The sequence below is a fragment of the Seriola aureovittata genome, chromosome 4, assembly GCF_021018895.1.
Source record: "Seriola aureovittata isolate HTS-2021-v1 ecotype China chromosome 4, ASM2101889v1, whole genome shotgun sequence".
Classification (NCBI taxonomy): domain Eukaryota; kingdom Metazoa; phylum Chordata; class Actinopteri; order Carangiformes; family Carangidae; genus Seriola; species Seriola aureovittata.
The window spans coordinates 5,082,886-5,104,531 of NC_079367.1; the positions used below are offsets into that span (position 1 = coordinate 5,082,886).

General features: G+C 43.1%; 1 protein-coding gene across 1 annotated transcript in view; it reads left to right on the top strand.

Annotated features, from left to right (window-relative positions):
* Positions 1-17,769, top strand: part of LOC130168127 (gap junction delta-2 protein) — a 28,867-nt gene extending 11,098 nt beyond the window's left edge. Inside the window, exon 2 of the mRNA XM_056374721.1 lies at positions 10,576-17,769. Coding sequence (XP_056230696.1) covers positions 10,576-11,425 — 850 coding nt within the window. The 3' untranslated portion in view covers positions 11,426-17,769. The remainder of the gene's footprint in view (positions 1-10,575) is intronic.
* Positions 17,770-21,646: the final 3,877 nt, after the last annotated feature.

Consider the following 21,646-nt stretch of genomic DNA (forward strand, 5'->3'; position numbering starts at 1 on the left):
AACAGGCAGCAGTGTGACCTTTTGGGAAAATGAGGCTGTATTCATGTCACATCAGATGGCGGAGAGTAGAGACAGAGCGTCGGGTAAAAGTGTTTTCAGACGGTAAATACTACGTGGGAGCTCAGGGTCTGATGTTCTTCGTACAACGTCTGAATTCCAACAAGGTAGTTAAATTTAGGGAATTAGATTTAAATTTTAAAGGAAAACTAAATATATGTTTCATAGTGGGACGCCTACAGAGTCCGAGCCCTGAACCGAGGCGGCCGTTAAAGGCCAGCATCAAGTTCCAGTCGTTCGATCCCAAAGGGATCAAGACCAGCTTCCTTTTAGAGACCAAATACAAAAGGCACGACAGAGTGAGGAAGGTTAATTATGATTATTAAGACGATAGTAAATTAAAACCTAATCGAAAGGACATTTTTGTGTAATCTACATAATATCTGCTGTATATGTCCAAACGCTCCTCGAAGTGGATAAGCTCCAAAAAATACAACATTGTGAGAAATCTTTGCTTGTTCAGCGACGAACCCCTGAACCCTAAAAGAAGAAATAACAAATTATTTCTCTTACAACTTCAATGTGGAATTCGAAAGCAACAAAACACACTGAGGCTCAATTGATAGTAGATAATGTTCGCTAATGACTTAAAAACTAATCTCTGCTTGTGCTACTGTTACGCCACATTTTAGCATACGCCATTTTGTGGTAATTGCCTCCTCCAGCGGCAGTAACGACTCTTTTTAAAGTGCTCTGAAAAACTGGAAACTTGAGCATTTACAGAACGATTCCTTGACAAGTGGGAAACTCCATCTGCTGAGGACGATTGTGCGATTACGTTTTGCCAACATGTTATATAGCACTTAGAAACAGTGTTTTGCCAACTGCTGTTTCCATCACCAACAATGAATTTTGGATCTCAAATGTATCACCACTTAAGTGTAGAAAAAGGACAATGAGCAAGAGAAATGTTCAGTCATGTGAAATATGTTATTTAAATCATATTGTTTGGACAGTTATTCTGGAGCTGATGCTGCATTAGCAGCTACTGTAGCAGCAGGTCAGGACACAGTGTAAATACAAATCCACAGTAACTTCTGTTGTATGTGAAGATATGACTATATATATGAATGCATCATCCACCGCTATAATTTCCCACCGATCCTAAATCAGTTCACACCCTTTGAATATTTACAGTCCTACGAAAACAAAAAAAACAAAATGAATGAAGCTGAAATGTGATGTTTACTGTCGGTTCAGTTTTAAAAGTTGTAAATACAAAAAGTGTAGATAATTCTGACAGTCACTCTGGACATGAGACATGCGTTCATGCAAAAAGTAAACTGCCTTTTTTATTTCAATCATCAGTGATTTCCATTGTGGCAGATGTCTTAGGTATAAGAGCATTTTTCATCGATTGAGAGTGTTTGGGATGTTCCCTGCGCAGCCATGTGCTGTCTGATTGTGTGTCATGGAGGCTCCCTGCATGTGCCAGAGCTGCTGATCTGGGTTGGGGCTTGGCACGAGAGAGCCGCGGTGGGTGGGATGTTGGCATGGACGCAGCAGCCCTAACTCGGGATTGTCCAAAACCCACCGATTTAATCCGGATTACGCCCATCATTTCTGTCTCTCCCTCTCTCCCTCTCTCTGTCTGTATTTCCCTCCGTTGACCCCCCCTCCCCCCTCCGCTCCCTCCCCCTCCCTCCTTTCCCGCCCACGCTTTCACTCTCTTCCTCACTCCTGCTGCTCTTTCTCCTGCTCACGCCTCACCCCTCCATCCCGACCTTACAACCTACCCAAAAAACCGATGCCATCCCGCTGGTTGGTCCGTTGCCACGGTGACCACTCGTGTCTCTTCTGTTCCTTCTTGCCATTGATCCGTTGTGAACGAGTAGATTTTTAGAAAGTCTATTTTTAATGTCTGGGCTCCTATTTAACCCTTACATCACTGCTTTAATCTGTTGCCAAGGTAACTGCTGTAGTTATTATCGACATGGAGACCCTCGCGTACGGTGCACTCATGTACCTGTGGTAGGAAAATCAGATACTCATAACCCCATCTTTGAATCAATCTGTTCATGCAAATCAAATAAAAACAACAACCTTGATTTGTATTGATTGATATGAATCATTTCATTATACTGATTAGTAAAATTACACAAAAATACACCGGACATTTATATGTGTCTGTGAGCTATGATCTTCAATTTATCTCCAGAGCCAGAGTCAGTTCTCATTCATCACCACTTAAATACCTTTGTCTGTCTGTGTGTGTGTGTGTGTGTGTGTGTGTGTGTGTGTGTGTGTGTGTGTGTGTGTGTGGTGTGTGTGTGTGTGTGTGTGTGTGTGTGTGTGTGTGTGTGTGAGAGAGAGAGAGAGAGAGGGGAAGAGATAGATGGAGAGACAGAGAGATGGATGGATAAGTGAACAGTATTAGAATATACTATTATTAGATTTCCATTTTAGCAGCTTACAGACCCGGGATTACACTGAGACTCCAGTATATCATAATGAACAGAGATCCGTCTCCAACAGAAAGATACACTCTTCATAGAGTGTATGAACAGATGAAAAGGTGCAAACCTGAACGTGTACACTCATTGTCAGCATTGTAAGGCAGTATCACATTTGTAAAGTAAGGCAAATCATAAAATTTTCATTTTATTTTATAAACTTATATTTTTTTAATGTAAAATCTGAAAAATAAGCACTGACTTTACAGTTAAATAAATAAAATGGAGTAAAAAAGTATGATTTTCCCCTGTGAAATGCAGCGGAAGTATAAAGTAACAAAAACTAAATACTCAAGTAAAGAAAACAACCTCAAAAATTGTACTTAAGTGCAGTATGTGGACTCTACACATCTAAAATGTATGATCCTGGTATTATTAGAATATTTGCTTTGGATATATTACTTTTGAATATTCATCCAAAGAAGCTGCAGTGTTACATAACGTCTCTGATTTACCTGAACTGAACCAAACTGAACCTGACGCCACCTGATCGGCGATCAAAGGCTCCCAGACGAGACGATGATGAGGCCATTATTACTGGTTGGTGTGGCAGAAATTCATCTTCATCTTCTGCAGAGAGGATGGAACTAACACCCGGCAATGTCAGACACAATCGGCTTTGTGACGCCCTGCAACAGCTGGGAGTGTGTGTGTGTGTGTGTCCCTGATTAAAATGTGTGTGTGCACATGTGTATGGAGAGGTAACCTTATCCCGCATGAGCAGAGAGAAATCACTGTTTCTGTGTAATGTAGTGCAACTACACACTGCATATATGTTTGTGATATCGGTCGTGTGTGTGTGTGTGTGTGTGTGTGTGTGTGTGTGTGTGTGTGTGTGTGTGTGTGTGTGTGTGTGTGTGGAGGTAGGTGGTCATGCAGGATAAAGGTCCATCAGCAGGGGAGAGTGCAGCCCCCTCACTCCTTCTGTCACTGGCCTAAAGCACCGGAACATCCCTTCTGTGTGTGTGTGTGTATGTGTGTGTGTGTGTTGTGTGTGTGTGTGTGTGTTGTGTGGTGTGTGTGTGTGGTGTGTGTGTGTTGTGTGTGTGTGTGTGTGTGTGTGTGTGAGGTTGCATACAGCCTGGTGCCAGGTGACCCACTGTGAACTACTAGCTATTGATAAACCTTGGCAAAGGAACAGAGAGAGAACGAGAGAGAGAGAGAGAGAGAGAGAGAGAGAGAGAGAGTGTGTATGAGAGGTGTCTGTCCATATTTGATGTGACAGGATTAGATTTGTCAGAGATACTGGTGCGTTGTATTTGGGTGACCAACCGGTGCTGTTAAGACAGGAAGTCAAAACATTAGCAGGAGAAAAAAAGAAAAGAAATAAAGAGGCGGGATAAAGGTTGGAGTAAACAGAGAGTTGGACAGAGTGAGGAGGGATTTTCCTAAACCACCTCTAACACAGATGACAAAACATTACTCCAGATTTTGCTACACACTATTAAGTCATTGTTTTCTTTTTTTTTCTTTGGGTATTTTATTTGTAGCGAGACTTTATACTTAAACAACAAAACAAGCCGTTTGTCATCACCGGCAAAAATATCAACTATCGCCTGAACGTTTCTGAGTTTCTCAGATTCTCTTAGCACAGGCGCATTGAACACTGTTTAAGTTAGCATATTTTGCATTTTATAATTTTATTGATAATAATGATATCGACTTACTACATGCTAACTAGCCTGGGTCCGAACAGCTATTAGGATATGCTTGGATAGTCATGCTAGCTAGCTGAAACAAAGCCAGCAGCTAAAATGTTATAAGCTACTGGTGCTTTTGCCTCAAATGACTGCTGTAGCAAACATTAGTATTAATTTCATCTCTTTGCGTTGCCTGTCTAACATTCATATTGAGAAAATACACTTGGTGTGTAAGCGCATGAGATGCGAGCCCTGTTCCAGACTCCTTCACTTGGAGTGAAATGGCGATTCAGTTAAATTACTGTGTGAGCGGCGAACATATCTGAGGCTGTGAAACAGAGGACACAAGATATAGAAGAGGCCGATTGGTGAATATTTCAGAGACATGAACTTGGACGTCAGATGGAGTTGTAAGTAAGAGAAGAAACAGAGCAGCGGCAGCAGGGATGAAGGTGTGGAACAGGAGGGAAAGGAGTATTGATGGAGGCTAAAGGTGAGCGTCTGAAAAGGATTAGCAGGTCAGCGAACAGACTCCTCAGCCCGTAGAGGCAGAGCTGCCTTTTTTTACTTATCGATTATTATTGATGATTCCAACCCAGAAAAATTAATTCCAATAATTTTTAGCTATTTTGTTAGAATCAGAAATTAAAAATTGAGACTTTGTGTCCATATTTAAAAAAGGTTTCTGAGCCAATTCTCTTCATCTTTCTTCTCAGTGGATTTAAAACAACAGCAGAGCCAGAGTTTCTTTTCTCTAAAATTGGGGCCAATACGTCCTAATTTTCCTCACTAAATTATGTTCTAAGTAACTTCTTCACAGCTGCATAATTTATTGTGCCTCGCAGGCATAATTTGCTGTTTTCGGTGAACTTTTTCTTTTTTTTAGGTTTTTAAAAATAAAGTATAGCAGCTTAAAGCACCTAAGCCGCACTCTAACGGGTGCTGCCCTCCTCAGAAGAAGAAAATATGATGTTCTGTAGTTGATTTAGCTGCTAATCGGCACACCTCTCTCTCTCTCTCTCTCTCCCCCTTCGTTTTCTGCCCCTCGCCTGTTGCCGTGGTAACTAGCAGGGGGAATGAAGCGAGCGAGGAGAGATGAGAGGAAGGGAAAAGAGGGAGGGGGGGGGTTGTGTTGGGTTTCTGGGTGAAGGAACCAAAGCTGTTCTTCTTCTTCCCTCTTCTTTTTTTTTTTATCACCACGGCCACATCTGTCCAAAACTTCCGCTTCTTATCGATCCCTCGGCCAATTATTCCATGTCCTTTGGCTCCTCTTCCTCATTATCCTCACACATTTTTCCTTTTCCTGGTTTAAATTCTTCTTCTGCTGTCTCCTTCATCCGCAATGAATTCCTGAATTATTTTGCTTTTTCTACTCCATCTCCAAATTAAACATGGCACTTGTCTCCGTGATGAACGACACATTGTGCACTTTCTCTTGGCCACAACTCACCTTACACCGCAAGTGTGTATGTTGTCATATGCTTCGCCTCACGAACCCCTAAACCTGAACTCCAGCTCTACCCATTGAGCTACGTCCCGCCTCACCTCTGCTTCTATTTTTATTCCGATCCTCCTCTCTGATCGCCGTGTTAGCAGTGTTCAAGGTTTCATTAAAAGAGATTGACATTTAAATTCAAGGGAGGACGACGGTAATATCAACAGAGCCTCGCTGCGCATGGCATTTCAATTTCTCTGGGAGTTGAATAATGCAGATCACTGGGGCAGCAACAGCGTTGTGTGTGTGTGTGTGTGTGTGTGTGTGTGTGTGTGTGTGTGTGTGTGTGAGTGAGCTGGATCTGTTGCAACAGATGCAGAAAGTATGATAATTTCTTTCCACGTTACTGCACACATTTCATTTTTGACAATTAACTGCACATCCGTGATGAGAGCTTTGAATATGACAAACGCCCCCCCCCCCTCCCCAGGTGCACGATATCCACGTTCAGATAATGAGGAAGAGCACGAGAGGAAGACGGTGGGTCGGGGGACGCACAATTGCCTGGAGGAGAAGAGGCGTTTTGGGATCGTGTTGGCATAATGTTTTTGCATAATCAGCGCCGCCTGTGTGGTGGCACAGGCAACATGTTTGTCAAAGGAAACAACAAACACTGTCTGTTTGGAACAGAAGGTGTGATTGTGTTGAGATATGTGCTAATATGTCTGCCATGTGGGTGACTTTCATCAACAGTCCAAACATTTGAGAAGCTGCCACCACATTATTTCAATTATGTTTTTTTTTCTTTTTCTGTTGACTGGTGAATCAATTAACAAATCAGTTGAGCAGTAACACAAATATAGTGCAGATGGTTTGGCAGAATTTGGTGAATGTTCGGCAGCAGGGAGAGAGGGGCTTTAGATTGAATGCACCGGCAGTTCACATGCCTCATGTGACCGTTCGCAGAGAAACCAGGATCTTCATAGAAAACTACGGACACAATCTGGAGATTATTCCTGACGGGGGTGGGAGGAGGGTGGGAGGAGGGGGGGAGGTGGTGGGGGGGGCAGAAAGCCCAGGGAGAAAGAAAAAATAAAAGAAAAAAAGATGCTCTAGAGAGGAGAGAAAAAGCAGGTGGGGGATGCTGTGTGGGGTACGATAATCTAAAGCTATTTGATGGCATTAACAAAAAAAAAAAAAAAAAAAATCTAATGCAAGAATCCTCCCTCGGCCCAGCCACAGATTACAGCAGCGGGTTGCGTGTGGAAGCTATTATATAATTCATTCTCTATGATGAGATTTTCCTTCATTGCTGGTTTTCTTTACTACACCCCCCCCCCCATCTCTTGCCCTCTGTCCCAGCACTGGCAGGTTTCTCTTTTAATTTAAGGAGAAGACGTCCGAGCCACACTGGGGGTTTTTTTCTTTTTTTTTTTTTTGGTGACTTTATAATCTTTTTATCCCTGTCTGGAACTAATTCATCTTAAACAGCAATTTGATGTCTTCTTTCAGTGCTCAGTCAGTTTTAAAGAGTCTCCACTCGCTGTCTGGATGTGGATATGTGCACAAGTGTGCGTGCGTGTGTGTTTGCGTGCACACGTGCGGACATTTAGTGCAACACTCCCTCACTCTGGTATTGTGAATTCTCTGCTCACTAAGCTCCTTAATGGAGTCACTACAAGGGCAAAACCATTTTCATTTTTCTTTTTTTTTAGCATTTATCTTTTTCTCCCTCCCTCCTCTCCCCCCCTCCTTCCTTCCTCTCTCTACATGCCAGCTGATCACAGGTGGGCGGATCGGCAATAAGTCTTTTATTTTTCGTTTTGGAGGTCATCACTAGTGACCTGCTGTTTTGATGAGAGGTACATGTGAACTGCACGCCGTCAGACTGTGGAAAGGATTAACTCTGCCCTTTGACTTCACATCTGCGCCACACAAGACTGGCAGAGCCACTGTGCGATTGGTAGATTACCCTTCACACAGCCAAATGCCATCTAATGATTATCTGGCAACGTCTAAGGTGCAGTAGAAGGGGCCTCCCCCCTTGGATCTGCCGTCCGGTCACAATGGCGTCCAGACGAACGGATCTTCTTTTGGAGTTTGATGTAATAGCTCTATAGCTGCTGCCTGTACACAAATACGACTCTTTCTATGAAATACTGTGGATTGGCCCGAGGTAAATTCAAGTGACAGCTACCATCTCTTGTTGATGTTATCTAATAAATCCAGACTTATCCTGAGGGAAAGTTGTACCTGAAAAGGAGGAACGAGGTTAAGGTGGGATTTGAAATGAGATGCTGTCCACTGAAGCTGCAAGAGAAAATGTGCCTGTAGTTTTATCAGTGAGGGACTGAGACTAAAAGTGATGTTTGACGTTTTTATATTGCTAAATAATCCTTCCAGCAAACTCTTTAATTTCCATTACTATCATTATCCAGCAATTTATCTTCTGAAATAATAAAAATACACCATGAAATCACAGAATAATCCAGTGCTCCCCTTTTTGAATAAGATGTGCGCCCTCTGCCTTTGTGCAGCTGTGTTGACACTATTGTAAAAACTATAGTCAGACACTGTTGGTGTCTCAAATCGGATACTTCAGCCGTAAATCAAACACTGCACTGTGACCACGCAACGTTTTACTTTACTGTGTGTTCCTCCTGTGTCATGTGACATGGAAATTAGTGTCCTCCTTCTTTGGTCACCGTTTTCACAAACTTGAAAATATGTTGGTGGCACCTCCCCTCTTTCATAGTTCACTGCATGTTGCCGTACTTGTCGATGTGAATGCTCCAGATAAATAAAAAATCAAAGCATAAATCTTTAACAGTTGAATTAGTGTTTAAGGAATGGCGTCCCGACAATACCCCTCAAACATGACACCATCGCATACAATTGGTTGACTTATGGTTTACTTTTAAAGTCTGACAGGTACTTATGGTGTATCCGTGGAGCTTTATCTCTTTAAATTTAAATGGAGTGTGTTATGCACAGTGACCTTTTCTCAGGAAAGAATCGCTCTTCCTGCACTTCATACTGTATTGCCCCCCGGTGCTGCCTCCAGAACCATTTTTATATGTCACCATCTATTGACTTGTATGCACACAAAACCCATAAATCCATGATAAATGTAATGAGGTCAGGTTTTGATGGGCGACTGTAATGGCGTGTAGTCTCGGTTCACATGAGGTAATGACAGTGATTCATCATACCATTATTTATGGGATTATCATTAGTACAAATGGTGGTGATTAGTGAGTGTTGATCTTATGCAGAACTCGGTCTGAACTCCCTCATATCTGCGTGACTGAACAACGAGGCAGCAATCAATCAACAGATGAACCGCGATGCTCAGGCCTGCGTCTGCAGTCTCTGCAACCTTGTTCCAGTCTGAGTTTAGTCACAGATTACAGTGTGAGAACGACAACAGGCTCGCGGAGACTGCGAAAAGCAAAAAGCTTGCTGTCTGAAGTGCTTTGCCTGCTCTCAGTTCTGAAAAATAAATGAGGGATGAATAAAGTAAGAAAAGAACAGAGAGAACGAGATGTCTGCAAGAGAGGAACAGAAACCTGAGGTCCATCTGCTGTGTGTGTCTTAACATCACGAAGCACACGGACACACTAAGTGTACCGATATGCCAAGTCAGACCATGTAAGCCCATGCTTGGATAGACCCACATAACATGCACACATGCGCACAGAGTGAATTGAAGTGAACCCAATTTCAGCAAAAATAATCTCTCTATCTCACCACAACGCTCACAGAAATAGCACCTAATCTGCAAAAGGGGGCTGACCTCAGTCATACCTGTTGCTAGGGCAGAGAAAGCAGACAGCGTCCATGCATGCATTGTTTACAACAAAGTCGACAGCCGGGCGGTTGCTCTGTATGACTGTACACAGATGTGTGCAGCTCCAACTAAAGTGAGTCTAAACTGAGGTTGCCATGCTAACTTGGGCTAATGATGCAGAAGGCGCTAAAATTAGACAAGGAGTCGTGTCATCTCACGTCTCTCTACCTGTAAACAACCTGACAAAGCACACACACACACACACACACACACACACACACACACACACACACACAAACTGCTTCTTGAATTACAGATAACAGCCTGTGAGTTACGAGCTCTGACGACACTTCAAGGCTCCACTCATAACTGTCCTTCTTTTGGAGTGTTTACTTTGGCTGATAAATGGAAGCTGGAGTACAGCACTCTTCTTCTCTGGCTCTTATCAGGAGGAACTGTGACTTAACAGTGGTCCATCATCAGTAGTTTTTCCCCTCTTTTACCTCTGCCTCTGTGTCGTCTCCCTCACATCTCTCTCTGATTAAGGGTTTCAAATCTCCTTTCTGAAACTCCCTGCTGTGATTTCAGTTTCAAACCCCTCCCCTCGACCTGGATTCTTATTTTTTCCATCCACACTTCATCTCCTTTATCAGATTTCTCCTGAATTTCCCTCCTAACTCTCTTGTCGTTTTTATGTTGTGAAAGCAGGTGGTCATGTCCAATTCCCTTCTTACCTACTCTTACTCATAATTACTCCTTTTTTTTGAAAGATTTGATGCTTTCTCATAAGAATAACGGATAGGTGGAAGATAAATGTATCAGTAATGTTGTTGACAATGTTGTTGAAAGTTACAGTGCAATTCATGTGCGTCTTCTTGAAATGGGCAAACAGCTAACACGTTAAAAAGCCAGATTCTGGCTCGTTCTGTTAAATGATGGTGTGTACAAGGTATTTTTAACACAGCAAACTGTTTTCTGTCACTTCAGAGCTGCTTATACAAAATTCTAGATTGAAAATCTTCATTCTGTATCTGTACATTTACATTCCTCCTTTACCGGCTCTCTTATCGGTTATCCTTTTATCCGTTTTTCCTGCTTTCCTGCGCTTGTCCTCAGCACATTCGTAGAACCTGGAAGGACATCAGATTACTGCACGTCTCCGACTGTATTAACCCCCATTTATCTCTCTTTCTCCTTTAGGATCCTGCTGACAGTGGTGGTAATCTTCCGTATCCTGATCGTGGCCATCGTGGGGGAGACGGTGTATGAGGATGAGCAGACCATGTTCATCTGTAACACTCTGCAGCCAGGCTGCAACCAGGCCTGCTATGACAAAGCCTTCCCCATTTCCCACATCCGCTACTGGGTTTTCCAGATCATACTGGTGTGTACGCCCAGCCTCTGCTTCATCACCTACTCCGTGCATCAGTCGGCCAAGCAGAGGGACCGGCGCTACTCCTTTCTCTATCCCATAATGGAGAGGGACTACGGGGGAAGGGAAGGAGCCCGAAAGCTCCGCAACATCAATGGGATTCTGGTTCAACATGGCGGCGATGGCGGAGGAGGGAAGGAAGAGCCTGACTGCCTGGAGGTGAAGGAGATCCCCAACGCCCCACGGGGCCTGACCCACGGGAAGAGCTCTAAGGTTCGCCGGCAAGAAGGGATCTCCCGCTTTTACATCATTCAGGTGGTGTTCAGAAACGCACTGGAGATTGGCTTCTTGGCGGGTCAATACTTCCTTTACGGCTTCAGCGTGCCTGGGATCTTCGAGTGCGACCGCTACCCATGTCTCAAGGAGGTGGAGTGTTACGTGTCCCGGCCCACGGAAAAAACGGTTTTCCTGGTGTTCATGTTTGCGGTGAGCGGCATCTGCGTGGTGCTCAACCTGGCCGAGCTTAACCATCTGGGCTGGCGCAAGATCAAGGCCGCCATCAGGGGCGTCCAGGCCCGCAGGAAGTCTATCTGTGAGATCAGGAAGAAGGACATGGCCCATTTGTCACAGCCGCCAAACCTGGGACGCACACAGTCCAGCGAATCAGCCTACGTCTGACCGTGAAGAGAAGAAGAAGAGGAGGAGTGGGATGAATGTGCAAGAGAGAGAATGAATTAATTATGATTTTAATTTAATAAAGATGGTAGGAGGTCAAACAAGATGACCTCTCCTCTGTGATGATGGAATGAAACAGAATGTAGAAAAAAAAAAAAAAAGACCAAATCTCCAGCTCTGAGACTTTGTAAGTCAAGAGACAGCAGAAGAAGAAGAAAATTACAGAGAATAAAAGAGGAGAAAACGTTATCTTCTGCAAACAAACGATGATTTCTGGTCTCATGGGGAGATATTCCAACTGCCATTTTATACTTTTTGTCTTTTTTTTAATTAATTACCTTCTCTGCCCCTCGTTTCTTTTACTGGGAGGAATGAAATCCTCAAGGGGCTGGAGAGGGCAGGACTAGAAGATGAGAAGAAGAGGAGGAGAAGAGAGAGGGGAGCAGATGAGAGGCTTGTTTTGTGTTCTTGGGGGGATATAGGAGGACGACGACGGTGTTTGATGCATCCCATGGTGATTCTCTCCTGGACTGTGTCAGCCTCAATGAAAAAGGGGGACGGGAGAGGGGGTGGGACAGGGAGGGTGAGCGGCAACATCATTAAAAGAGGAACGGAAGAACTGTCAAAGCCGTGACAGACTCTAGAGAATGAAGCCGAAGTTTGCGAGTGAGGAAGAGTAGCAGGGGAGATATCACACTCCGGGAAAACGTACGAAACAACTGAGGAGGGAGAGAAAAGAGGAAACGTTTTTCTTTCGCTTCCTCTCCTCGCCGGAGACTCGAGATACACCGAAGCCAAGACAGACAGACAGAGCTGCCTCTGATCAGTGTCAACCTCACCTCTGCTGGAACGTTGTCACGAGCCGAAACCCAAGAGAAGAAGACTGACGATGTTTATGTTTTGTCTCTTGGCGAAAGATGATTTTAACACAAACACAGCGAGAACCATAAACACTTTTTTTTCTTTTCCTCTCCCGCTTTCTCTCGCTCTCTCCGCTCCATGGTTGGCAGCTATATACACCCCTGGGGCTTTGGATGACAGTAATGACCCTCGCTGCGTAAACTTTGGAGAGGAACTTACGAACAAATGAACAAACAGCGTGAAAAACGTCAGTGTCTCTGAAAGCACAAACCAAACTTCTCTCCGTCTAGCATTCCAGCTGAGAGACGAAGGAGGGATGGAAAGAAAGGAGGAGGAGGACGGGAGCTTGTGGAGGAAGGGAACAGATCACTTTATTACAACTTTAAACAAATTTTATAAAATATATCACCATGAGTTATGATTTTTTTTTTTTTTTTTTTTCTTCTGAGAAAGCGATGGTGCCATCCTTGAGTTTCATAGAGTATAATATTATTTATCCATTTAGAGTATATCCAAATAGATTTATTTATCTTTGCGGGAAGGTTGGTTGGGATATCATGTTGCTGTTTTTTCAAATGTATAAACTGTCTGTCTTTTTTTCCATTTTAGTTTAAAGCGTTTCTCACCGATGGAACTGATTAATGACGTGCGGCGACTTGTGAGCTTTGTTTTGAAATGTTTTGAGGCTGTGCAGCTGATTTTCTTTTTTTTTTCTTCTTTTTTTTGCAACAATTATGGAAAACTTTAACAACTTTTACAATTAACTGCATTCAAAATGCAGAAAAATGCAGCTGATAAACACAACATCGAGCCTTGGTTTCCTTCAGAATCAGCTGCATGGCTTCAGGCAGTTAAGGCCTGCGAGCCATTTGAAAAAGGCATGTTTACACGAAGCGATGTTTCTGGATGAAGCTGTGTAACCGTTGAGTAGCGACTCTCTCACAGTTGTGTTTTTGAATCTCAGTGTTTTGGTTTTTTTTTTTTTTTTCTTTTTCCTGACTGGATTTCAGCATGCATGCCTTGTAAGAGAAAAGTAAAAGAATGACATGAACGAAATAGAAAAAGATAAAGATGATTGAGAGTGTTGCACCTTGAATAATGCAGACGAGTGGGAGAGTGGCAGACTGAAGGAACTCACATTGGGATGAAGGCTGTGTTCATGAACACACACAAAAAAAAAGTAAAAATGAAAAAGTGGCACTACCACACTGTGAGCCTGTGAAACCATAACCTCATGTAGGGACAGTTCAGTGTGTTGTATCCTTTGATGAAGATTGAATTATTTAACTGACATGGACACACACAGAGAGAAACACACCAGGCCAACACACTCGTGTCCTGTTGTGATTGCGACGAGCAGAGGTTAGAACAAGTTCATGCCAAACTCAGATTTCGTCTGTTTTAAATCATTTACGTTGAGTCTGGTGCAGAGACAAAGATACGTATGTGACAACAGCAGTTACTCATCCAGAACTGCAAACTGAATGGGCTTATAACGGTTTGATTCTTACAGGGGCCGCCCATGCACGAATGCTACTCTCTCACAGCATCTGTATGATGCTTTTAATTAAACACATGCTTATTATCTTCATGTCAGACTTTAAACCAAATTGTAGCTAGAATAATTCATCATAATTAATGATTGAAACCCTCCTTGTAAAAAGATTTGTAATTGAATTTTTTTGTTCTATCCACTTTCCTTCAACTTGCCTTATCTTTTTCTACGTCAGCTAGTGATTTCCTACAATTCCCACAATGCCTTTGGACAAGTCCTAGGTCATGATGCTCATGGCAAATAAAGCGGTAAACATGTTGCCACCCAGGTAGACAGGGAACCCCTTTATAAGACTCAATCACATTTTCTTAAGAGCAAATGAAACAACAGCGTTCTGGAGCCAGTTACAAATATATAGTTATCAAAGTTCTTACTGACTTACTAAAGATTTACCGCAGGTTTAAAATCTTCACACTCTTTCTCTCTGGCTGTTGAATGTGAAAGAAAAATGTGTCATCAGATACCTTTGTGACACCAACATGACGATAAGTAATGCTGTAAGCCCCATAAACACGTTAGTCATAGCTACAGAAGGTCCAACTACTGTGTTTCTCCATCACTCCCACTGACTTAATCTGCGATTCTTACAGGTGATTATCCTCAGGTTTAGACTCCTCTGAGGATTTCTATGGGGCTCAGTGGGATCGGTGCAGCCTACTGTATGCACCAGGAAGGACAAATACGCTGACAGAGCACGCCAGAACGCCTAATAATAGAGGGCTGAGTCTTGGCTTCCCTCAGTTACTGAGAGCTTGCGCTTCTAGCGAAGGCTTAAACGCTGACCTTGAGCTTAAAGGCCAAGCCAATGTCCTGTACTACACGCATCTCCTACTGGCGAGTCACTGCACAGTACAGCACTGGTATAATCTCCGCAGAGCACAGGTCAATGCTGTTGTGAACACTATATTTAGTTAATGGTACACACACACACACACACACACACACACACACACACACACACACACGTACGTCCAACATACATTAATTCTAGGAAAAAGAAGCAAATCTGAATGTAGGAAGAGCAGAGTTCACGGTTCTCCTCCTGGACTCAGTCGTTACGTCTGGTTTCATTCAGGTCAGAAACACAAACACACAGTGAGAGGACGGAGGGCCATAAATGTGTCCTGGCTTTCTTCGGTTTACATTTATCCAGCGTTCATTAGTGACTCCTGACTCCCGCAGCTCTACAGGAAGCTGGTACGCCACTTTCCAAAGTAAAAGCAGGCCCCAGATGTTCCGACAGTCCACCGCTCTCCACCGTCTGCTTTTCTATTTGTCAATGTGAAATGAATTATGCAACTTGTTTTGTTTTTTTGTTTGTTTTTGTTTTTTTTTTCATTTGCTTATCTTTTTTGACTTGTGGATTCATTTTGTTGTCTGTTGCTCTTTTTGTGCAGTGACATATCAAAAAAGAAAGATGTTTTTTCTATGTAAAGGAACAAAAAAGTTTGTTTTTTTTCAATGTGTAAAATCAAGGGTAGAGTGTTCAAATATAAGACTAGCAGAAAATACGTTATATTTCCTCCCTTGCCAAAGTAATATACGAAATTTCATTAATTTTCAAAGAGTTTGTTTTTTAACTGCATGTGTAATGGCTAGAATAAGCATGTTTCTATGTTTTCTTCAACAGAAATCTTTAAAGAAAGACTTTTTTTAGTCCAAACTTATGGAGCAAAGCTATTACGTCTTGATGCAAAGTGTGTATATTACTTACCCAGGTCTTCAGACGGTACAGAGCCAGGCACACAATACCAACTCAGTGATGTTAAAACTACCTATTACAGTTCATCAGTCTCAGTTTCTACTCTCAAAAGATTTTGAAAACCACCACACACACACACACAATGTACATCCTCTACTTTAAAGAAATTTGCACATGAATATTTACCTTTATAATCTGCAGTAGAAGATGTTTTGATCAGTCAAGTGATGGACTGTAAAACACAGGGTACGCAGGAGTATATGTATACAGGCTGAAGACGTCAGACACCAGTACATTCCAGGGTTTAGCCCCCCAGCACAATGTCAAGTTAACCTACACTTTACAACGTCTTAGTGTGTAAATATGATCAATCCTCTGTGAAGCTCTTCACGGACGACCTACCGGGGCACAGTACACTGAGAGCAGACTCAGGAAAGACAACAATGCTGATCTTTTACACCAATCTTTTCTAGTAAAAAAAAGAGAAAAAAAAATGCTGTTTCTACGTTAACACTTTTATAGAAATGGTACTACAACATGTCAGCATGCTTTTCATTTACCATCTAACCTTGTGCTGTAAAGCCCCACCCAAGAAAATTGTCTTGAAGCCTGATTATTAACCTGTTGGTGCTATTGAGGTCGGACTCTTTACCAAAAAAAAACATTGATTCAGATACATTCCCTCGTCTCCAGCACCCATACCACAGGTCAGGTGGCAAAGCAGATCTCCTTAAAACTTAAAGTTACTCTTGACTGTTACTAACAAATGGGCATGTCCACGAAAGCCTATATAGCAGGTACTGATATCCTTATCATCAAACACTCCGCGAACTTTATACTGAAGTCCAAGTAGCAAACGATTGGATTCCTCAGGAATGCAACATATAATTGAGCTGTTTCATTCATTAACACAAAGCTCAACATTACTCTTTATACTGCTGCCAGAAGGACCTTAGATTAACTTAGTAATCACGTTATGTAGCCAATCCTAAGGGTTGGTTGGTGGAAGTTTTGGAAAACGCCCGTCTCATACAGGACATTAAAGGGCTCCTTATTTATTACAAACTAAAAAGCCATAGTTTAAAAACAAAAAAAAGAAAGAAAGAAAGAATTTAAACTTGACTTAATTACAATGTGCACTCATGGGACAAGATTAATCATACGTGGTCAATCAGTTGATCATTTTTTGCATTTCAATTGAAAATTAGACATCTTGTTCCAAATGAAAAGCTTTTTACTGTATTTAATCAAATGAGAAAATGTAAGATATAAAGCTCCTCTTATCCAGATGTTCAGCTTCAATTTTCATTTTATTCCGAAGTCAAATGCTCCCTCCCTCCCTCCCTCCCTCCCTCGCGCCACAGCCCCGTGTCATACTGGTGCTGCTGTCCCGCGGGCTGGATTATTATGACCATTTCAGGGTTCAGGAAAGGACCTTTCAACCTCTCACTAATCTGTCATGATATCAGTCGTGATTACTTCATCTAATTACACTGAGTGGCAGATCCAGGCAGAGTGGAATTTAAACCACCATCCGGATTTAACCAAACAGCCCCCCTGTGCATCTCTCTCTCTCTCTCTCTCTCTCTCTCTCTCTCTCTCTCTCTCTCTCTCTCTCTCTCTCTCTCTCTCTCTCACCAGTGCTGCCATCGCCTACTGGCAGTGGGGTCATGGATGTGAGAGATGGCTTCGGTGTGTTTCTCTAACATTCAGTAAATTCCACATTTATAGAGTTTGAATTGGAACAAAAATGGGATCATGAAGAAGATAGCTCAGGTCCACTTCTCACCTAGCTGAGACATGTATCTGTAACCTGAGTGAGGAGCTGGTTGCTACAGAAAGAGGGATGAAACCTGAATGGTGGCGTGTCAGGGAAGCGGGGGAGCAATGTCAAGTTTAGCCAATATTTGGCCTCCTATCGCGGTGATCAATATTTAAGGGATCAGAAAGGGGAAACAGTTGACAACCTTAGCCCTAGGAACTTCTGCAGTTATCTTTGACATCTGTACAGATGTAAAAAAAAAATATATATATATATGGACTGAAAACAGGAATGATGAACTACACACCTACACACGCTCACGCTTTGTAACCTTCATCCAAAAATCTGTTGTTTATATGCGGCAGATTTTCTGGTGTACCTGACGGACCTCCATCGAAGGTTCACTGTATATTTCTGACTGGTGTACTGTATGTAAAGACTGAATAAAACCTTGAATGTTACATCAAGCCTGAACTGGCCTCGTGCCTGCTGATTTATGACCTGGAAAGATGTGTGTGTGTTCATGTATCTGTGTCTGTGTGTGCGTTGTTTTCCTGTAAAATGTGATGTGTGTGTGTGTGTGTGTGAATAGAAAACGTGAGTGGGTGGATATTTGAACCACGTGGGAGTGATGGGATTTAGGAAATGAAAAAGCATTCTGTTGTGTGAAGGAGACCAAACAAAGGTGGCTACGAGTCGTATTGATACGGGTCTATATATAGCAGACTGAAAACAATATTTGCAGAGAGCTGTGTGCCGCCCAGCTGGTTGGTGTAATGACATTTCTGAACCCAATAGGTGACACTGAAACCTTTCAGCAGGATTAAAACCTTTAGAACATGGCACTGATGAGAGGAGAGGAAGCGTGTGTGTGTGTGTGTGGTGTGTGTGTGTGTGTGTGTGTGTGTGTGTGTGTGCATGCCCAGTCATTCCTATCAAACCCCCTCACACTGAATGCACCCGATGTCTGTGCAGCAGTGTGACTGAGCTGAACAAAATGTAGCACACGCATGTATACATCATGCTACTAAACCTTTCTGTGTTATGTTCTGTGTATGTTGTGTGTGTGTGTGTGTGTGTGTGTGTGTGTGTGTGTGTGTGTGTGTGTGAGAGTGTGTGTCCAACCCCCACCCACCTTCCTCAGTAAGGTCACATGGTGGCTGTGCTGGACTGGGATTGAAGGCTTGTTGCCACAGTGATAAGCCAGCCGGTAATATCTCTAAGCATAGCCAGGATTAATCTGCTGACAGATGGCTGGTTGCTCAGCGTCACTTCCTGAAACACACGCGCACACACACACACACACACACACAGGATTCATATTCACCATCATCATCATCATCATCATCATCATTGTCTTCTTATCCTCTAACGTGACCATCACCTTCACTTCCGTTGGCATTGCAATCGTACACACAGACGCACTCACACACATATACAAAGAACATCATCATCTTCCCCTCCTCCATCATTACTGCTGCAGCCTTCATGATCACCATCATTACCCCTCATCCTCACCATCCTCATCCTCACCCAGCACTCCTCTCGCCCTCATCATCATATCCATTACCCCCACTATCATCTGAAACACCACGATCATTACCCAAAACCCGCTCTGTCTCACAGGGATCAATACGCCGCTGCTCCCTCATTCATCAACGCAGCCTCGTGATAATAGAAGCAGGACCTCACGTCACGGTTCAGGGAGGTTGTGTCTGCAGCTCGTCCATACAAAGAGTTCCTGGTTTACTTTGTGAATTTCACTTCGGATGAAGGGTCAACAGGTTCATTCATAAAGCAGGCAGGTGATTGGTTGTTTGGTTAAGTACAGCGCAGTGTATAATGCAATGAAATGCATCACCGCATCTTCAGGCATGAGTTGATTCTGAGCTCAAACAGGCGCCTCAGCTACAGTGTCCCTGAGAGCTCAACGCACTGCAGCTTAGGAAAAACACATGCAAACAGACAAAACACAAGCAAATTGAGAAAACCAGGTTCGTGACTGTTCTGTGTCCCTGGAAACACATCTGTTGTCGTCCGTGCTACTTGCAGCACGTTTCTGTATTTGATTGTGTTGTGTGATATTCGCAGCACGTGTTGCTTGTGTTTTTCTTGAGCTCTCAGGGCCACCGTACTCAACAGACAGGACAGTGAGACAGGATATGAGGGGACAATTATAACCATGTGCTCCAGATCTCATTATTCCAACTCAGGTCCATTTAAAGGAATTACAGGAATCAGTGGATTCACTTGACTAAATTGATCCAGTGCTAATGTTAGAGTTCGACTTTTGTTAATCGTTACACTCCAATTTGCACAATTGACCAGATGCAAACTGTCTTGTCAGTGTTGTACTCCCCAATTTCATATAATCCTGCTCTGCCAAATATGAAGCAGCGCCAGTACAACCTTCCTCTTCCTGTGCAGATTGAGGAGGACATGAATGAAATTCACTGTACCGACATTAGAGACTGGACACTTGTGTGTATTAAGATATATATAATTTTTTAAAATTCATTTTCATGTCTATTAAACATGTTACCATTCTCATCAAATTACATAAACTAATTGACTTGGTGTCGGAGTGTTTACAGTGACCTCAGAGAGGAGGCACCAGAGGCAGAGAGACACAGAGTCGAGAGAGGCGATGGTTTCAAAGTAACAGCCAGCAGAGAGCTGAATCATAATGACTGAAATATTCAGAAGACAGTTCCTACACACTTAACTCCCATGAATGTTTTTATCTCTTTATCTTATTTAAATGAACATGTTTTTTAACAAAGTCGCGGCCCCTCAAAATGCCGCTGTACATGATGTGACAGGGCTGTGGGCAAAGTAAAGAGGCAAGAAAGTCATTACCATAAACATGAGCCCATATGTGACACTGATAAAAACTGCACGAGAAAGGAGGGAGGAGATGATGAGAATCAAGGAGTAAATAAAAACTCTGTAAGGGAAAGAGGAGGAGTGGTGGAGAGATGGTTTGATGCTGAGCAGAGAGGAAGCGAGGAAGGAGAGAGAGAAGGAGGAACCGTACTGTTAATAGTCGAAACAGAGGAGGGAAATGAGAGTAGAGGAGAAGGCTTGAGGATGAGAGACAAGAATGGCCTCCAGCAATGTTTAGCAGGGTGAGAGAAGATAGAGGAGAGATGCAAAGACCAAGGATGAAGCCTGGAGGCAAGGGGAAGGAAAGGAGGCAGAGGAGACGCACAGTGCAAGGAAGGAAGGAAAGAAGGAGGAGAGTCAGAAGGAATTAAAAAGTAAGAAAGAGAATGATGATGCCAAAAAAAAACAAAAAACACACACACTATAAGGTGTGGACTATGACCTACTAAATGAGGTATGGAGGAGAAAAAAGGGGGGTGATAGAGAGAGAAAGGGAGAGGCTGAGGAGGGCTGCTGCAGCGCTGGAGTAAGAGAACATGGGAACATGCTGGCTGTTCTGCCTGGCTGCCTCTGCTCTGTCTTCAGGGAGAGCAGCTGAGGAGGAGGAGGAGGAGGAGAGGAAGGGGGTGAGGAGGAGGATGGGGGTTGCTTTAGGATTGAATACAGAGCAGATATAGAAAGAGAGAGTGGTGAGGGAGGGAGAGGGAGAAATTGGAGGGGTTGAAGAGGACAGAAGCAGGGAGCGAGAGGCGAAGAAATGCTTCATCGAGGATGATGAACTGGCTGTCAAGTTGTTAAAACAAAAGTGGCCTTCTGAGGGAGAGCAGAGAGAGACAAATGGACAAAGACTCGGGGGGTAAAGGAGCACTACGATAGTGGAACTAAAATGGAAAGATAAATAAAAAACGGTAAAGTGTAAAAAGTAAAAAAAAGAAAAGAAAGAAAGAATAAAGAGTGAAAAGGGACCAGAAATACATTTAAATACACAGTGAAGAGTAAGACAACAGGAAGACAATGTGAGAAAGACAGTAAGTCACGAGAGGATAGGGAAAGAGAGAGAGAGAGAGGAGGAAGAAAAAATAAGGAGAAGAGAGGGAATCGTGTCAGAGTGATTGTGAGACGGCAAGGCAGTAGCTCTGGGCAGGGTGAGAGGAAGTGATGCGTACTCTAACAGGAAGGAGCAGATCTCGGAGGCACGCGCCAATCAAACACCAGTCCTCCCAGGCGCTCTCCTTGACCGCCAGCACAAACACACTTACATTACCAGCATGCTCACACTTACACACACACACACACACACACACACACACACACACACACACACACACACACACACACACAGACATTATGAAGCATTAAGGGGGATCCCTGAACCACTTCCAACTTCCTGCACACTTCCTCTTGAACAGACATGTAATACACACACAAATTAGATAATTGGCAGAGCATTGCATGAAG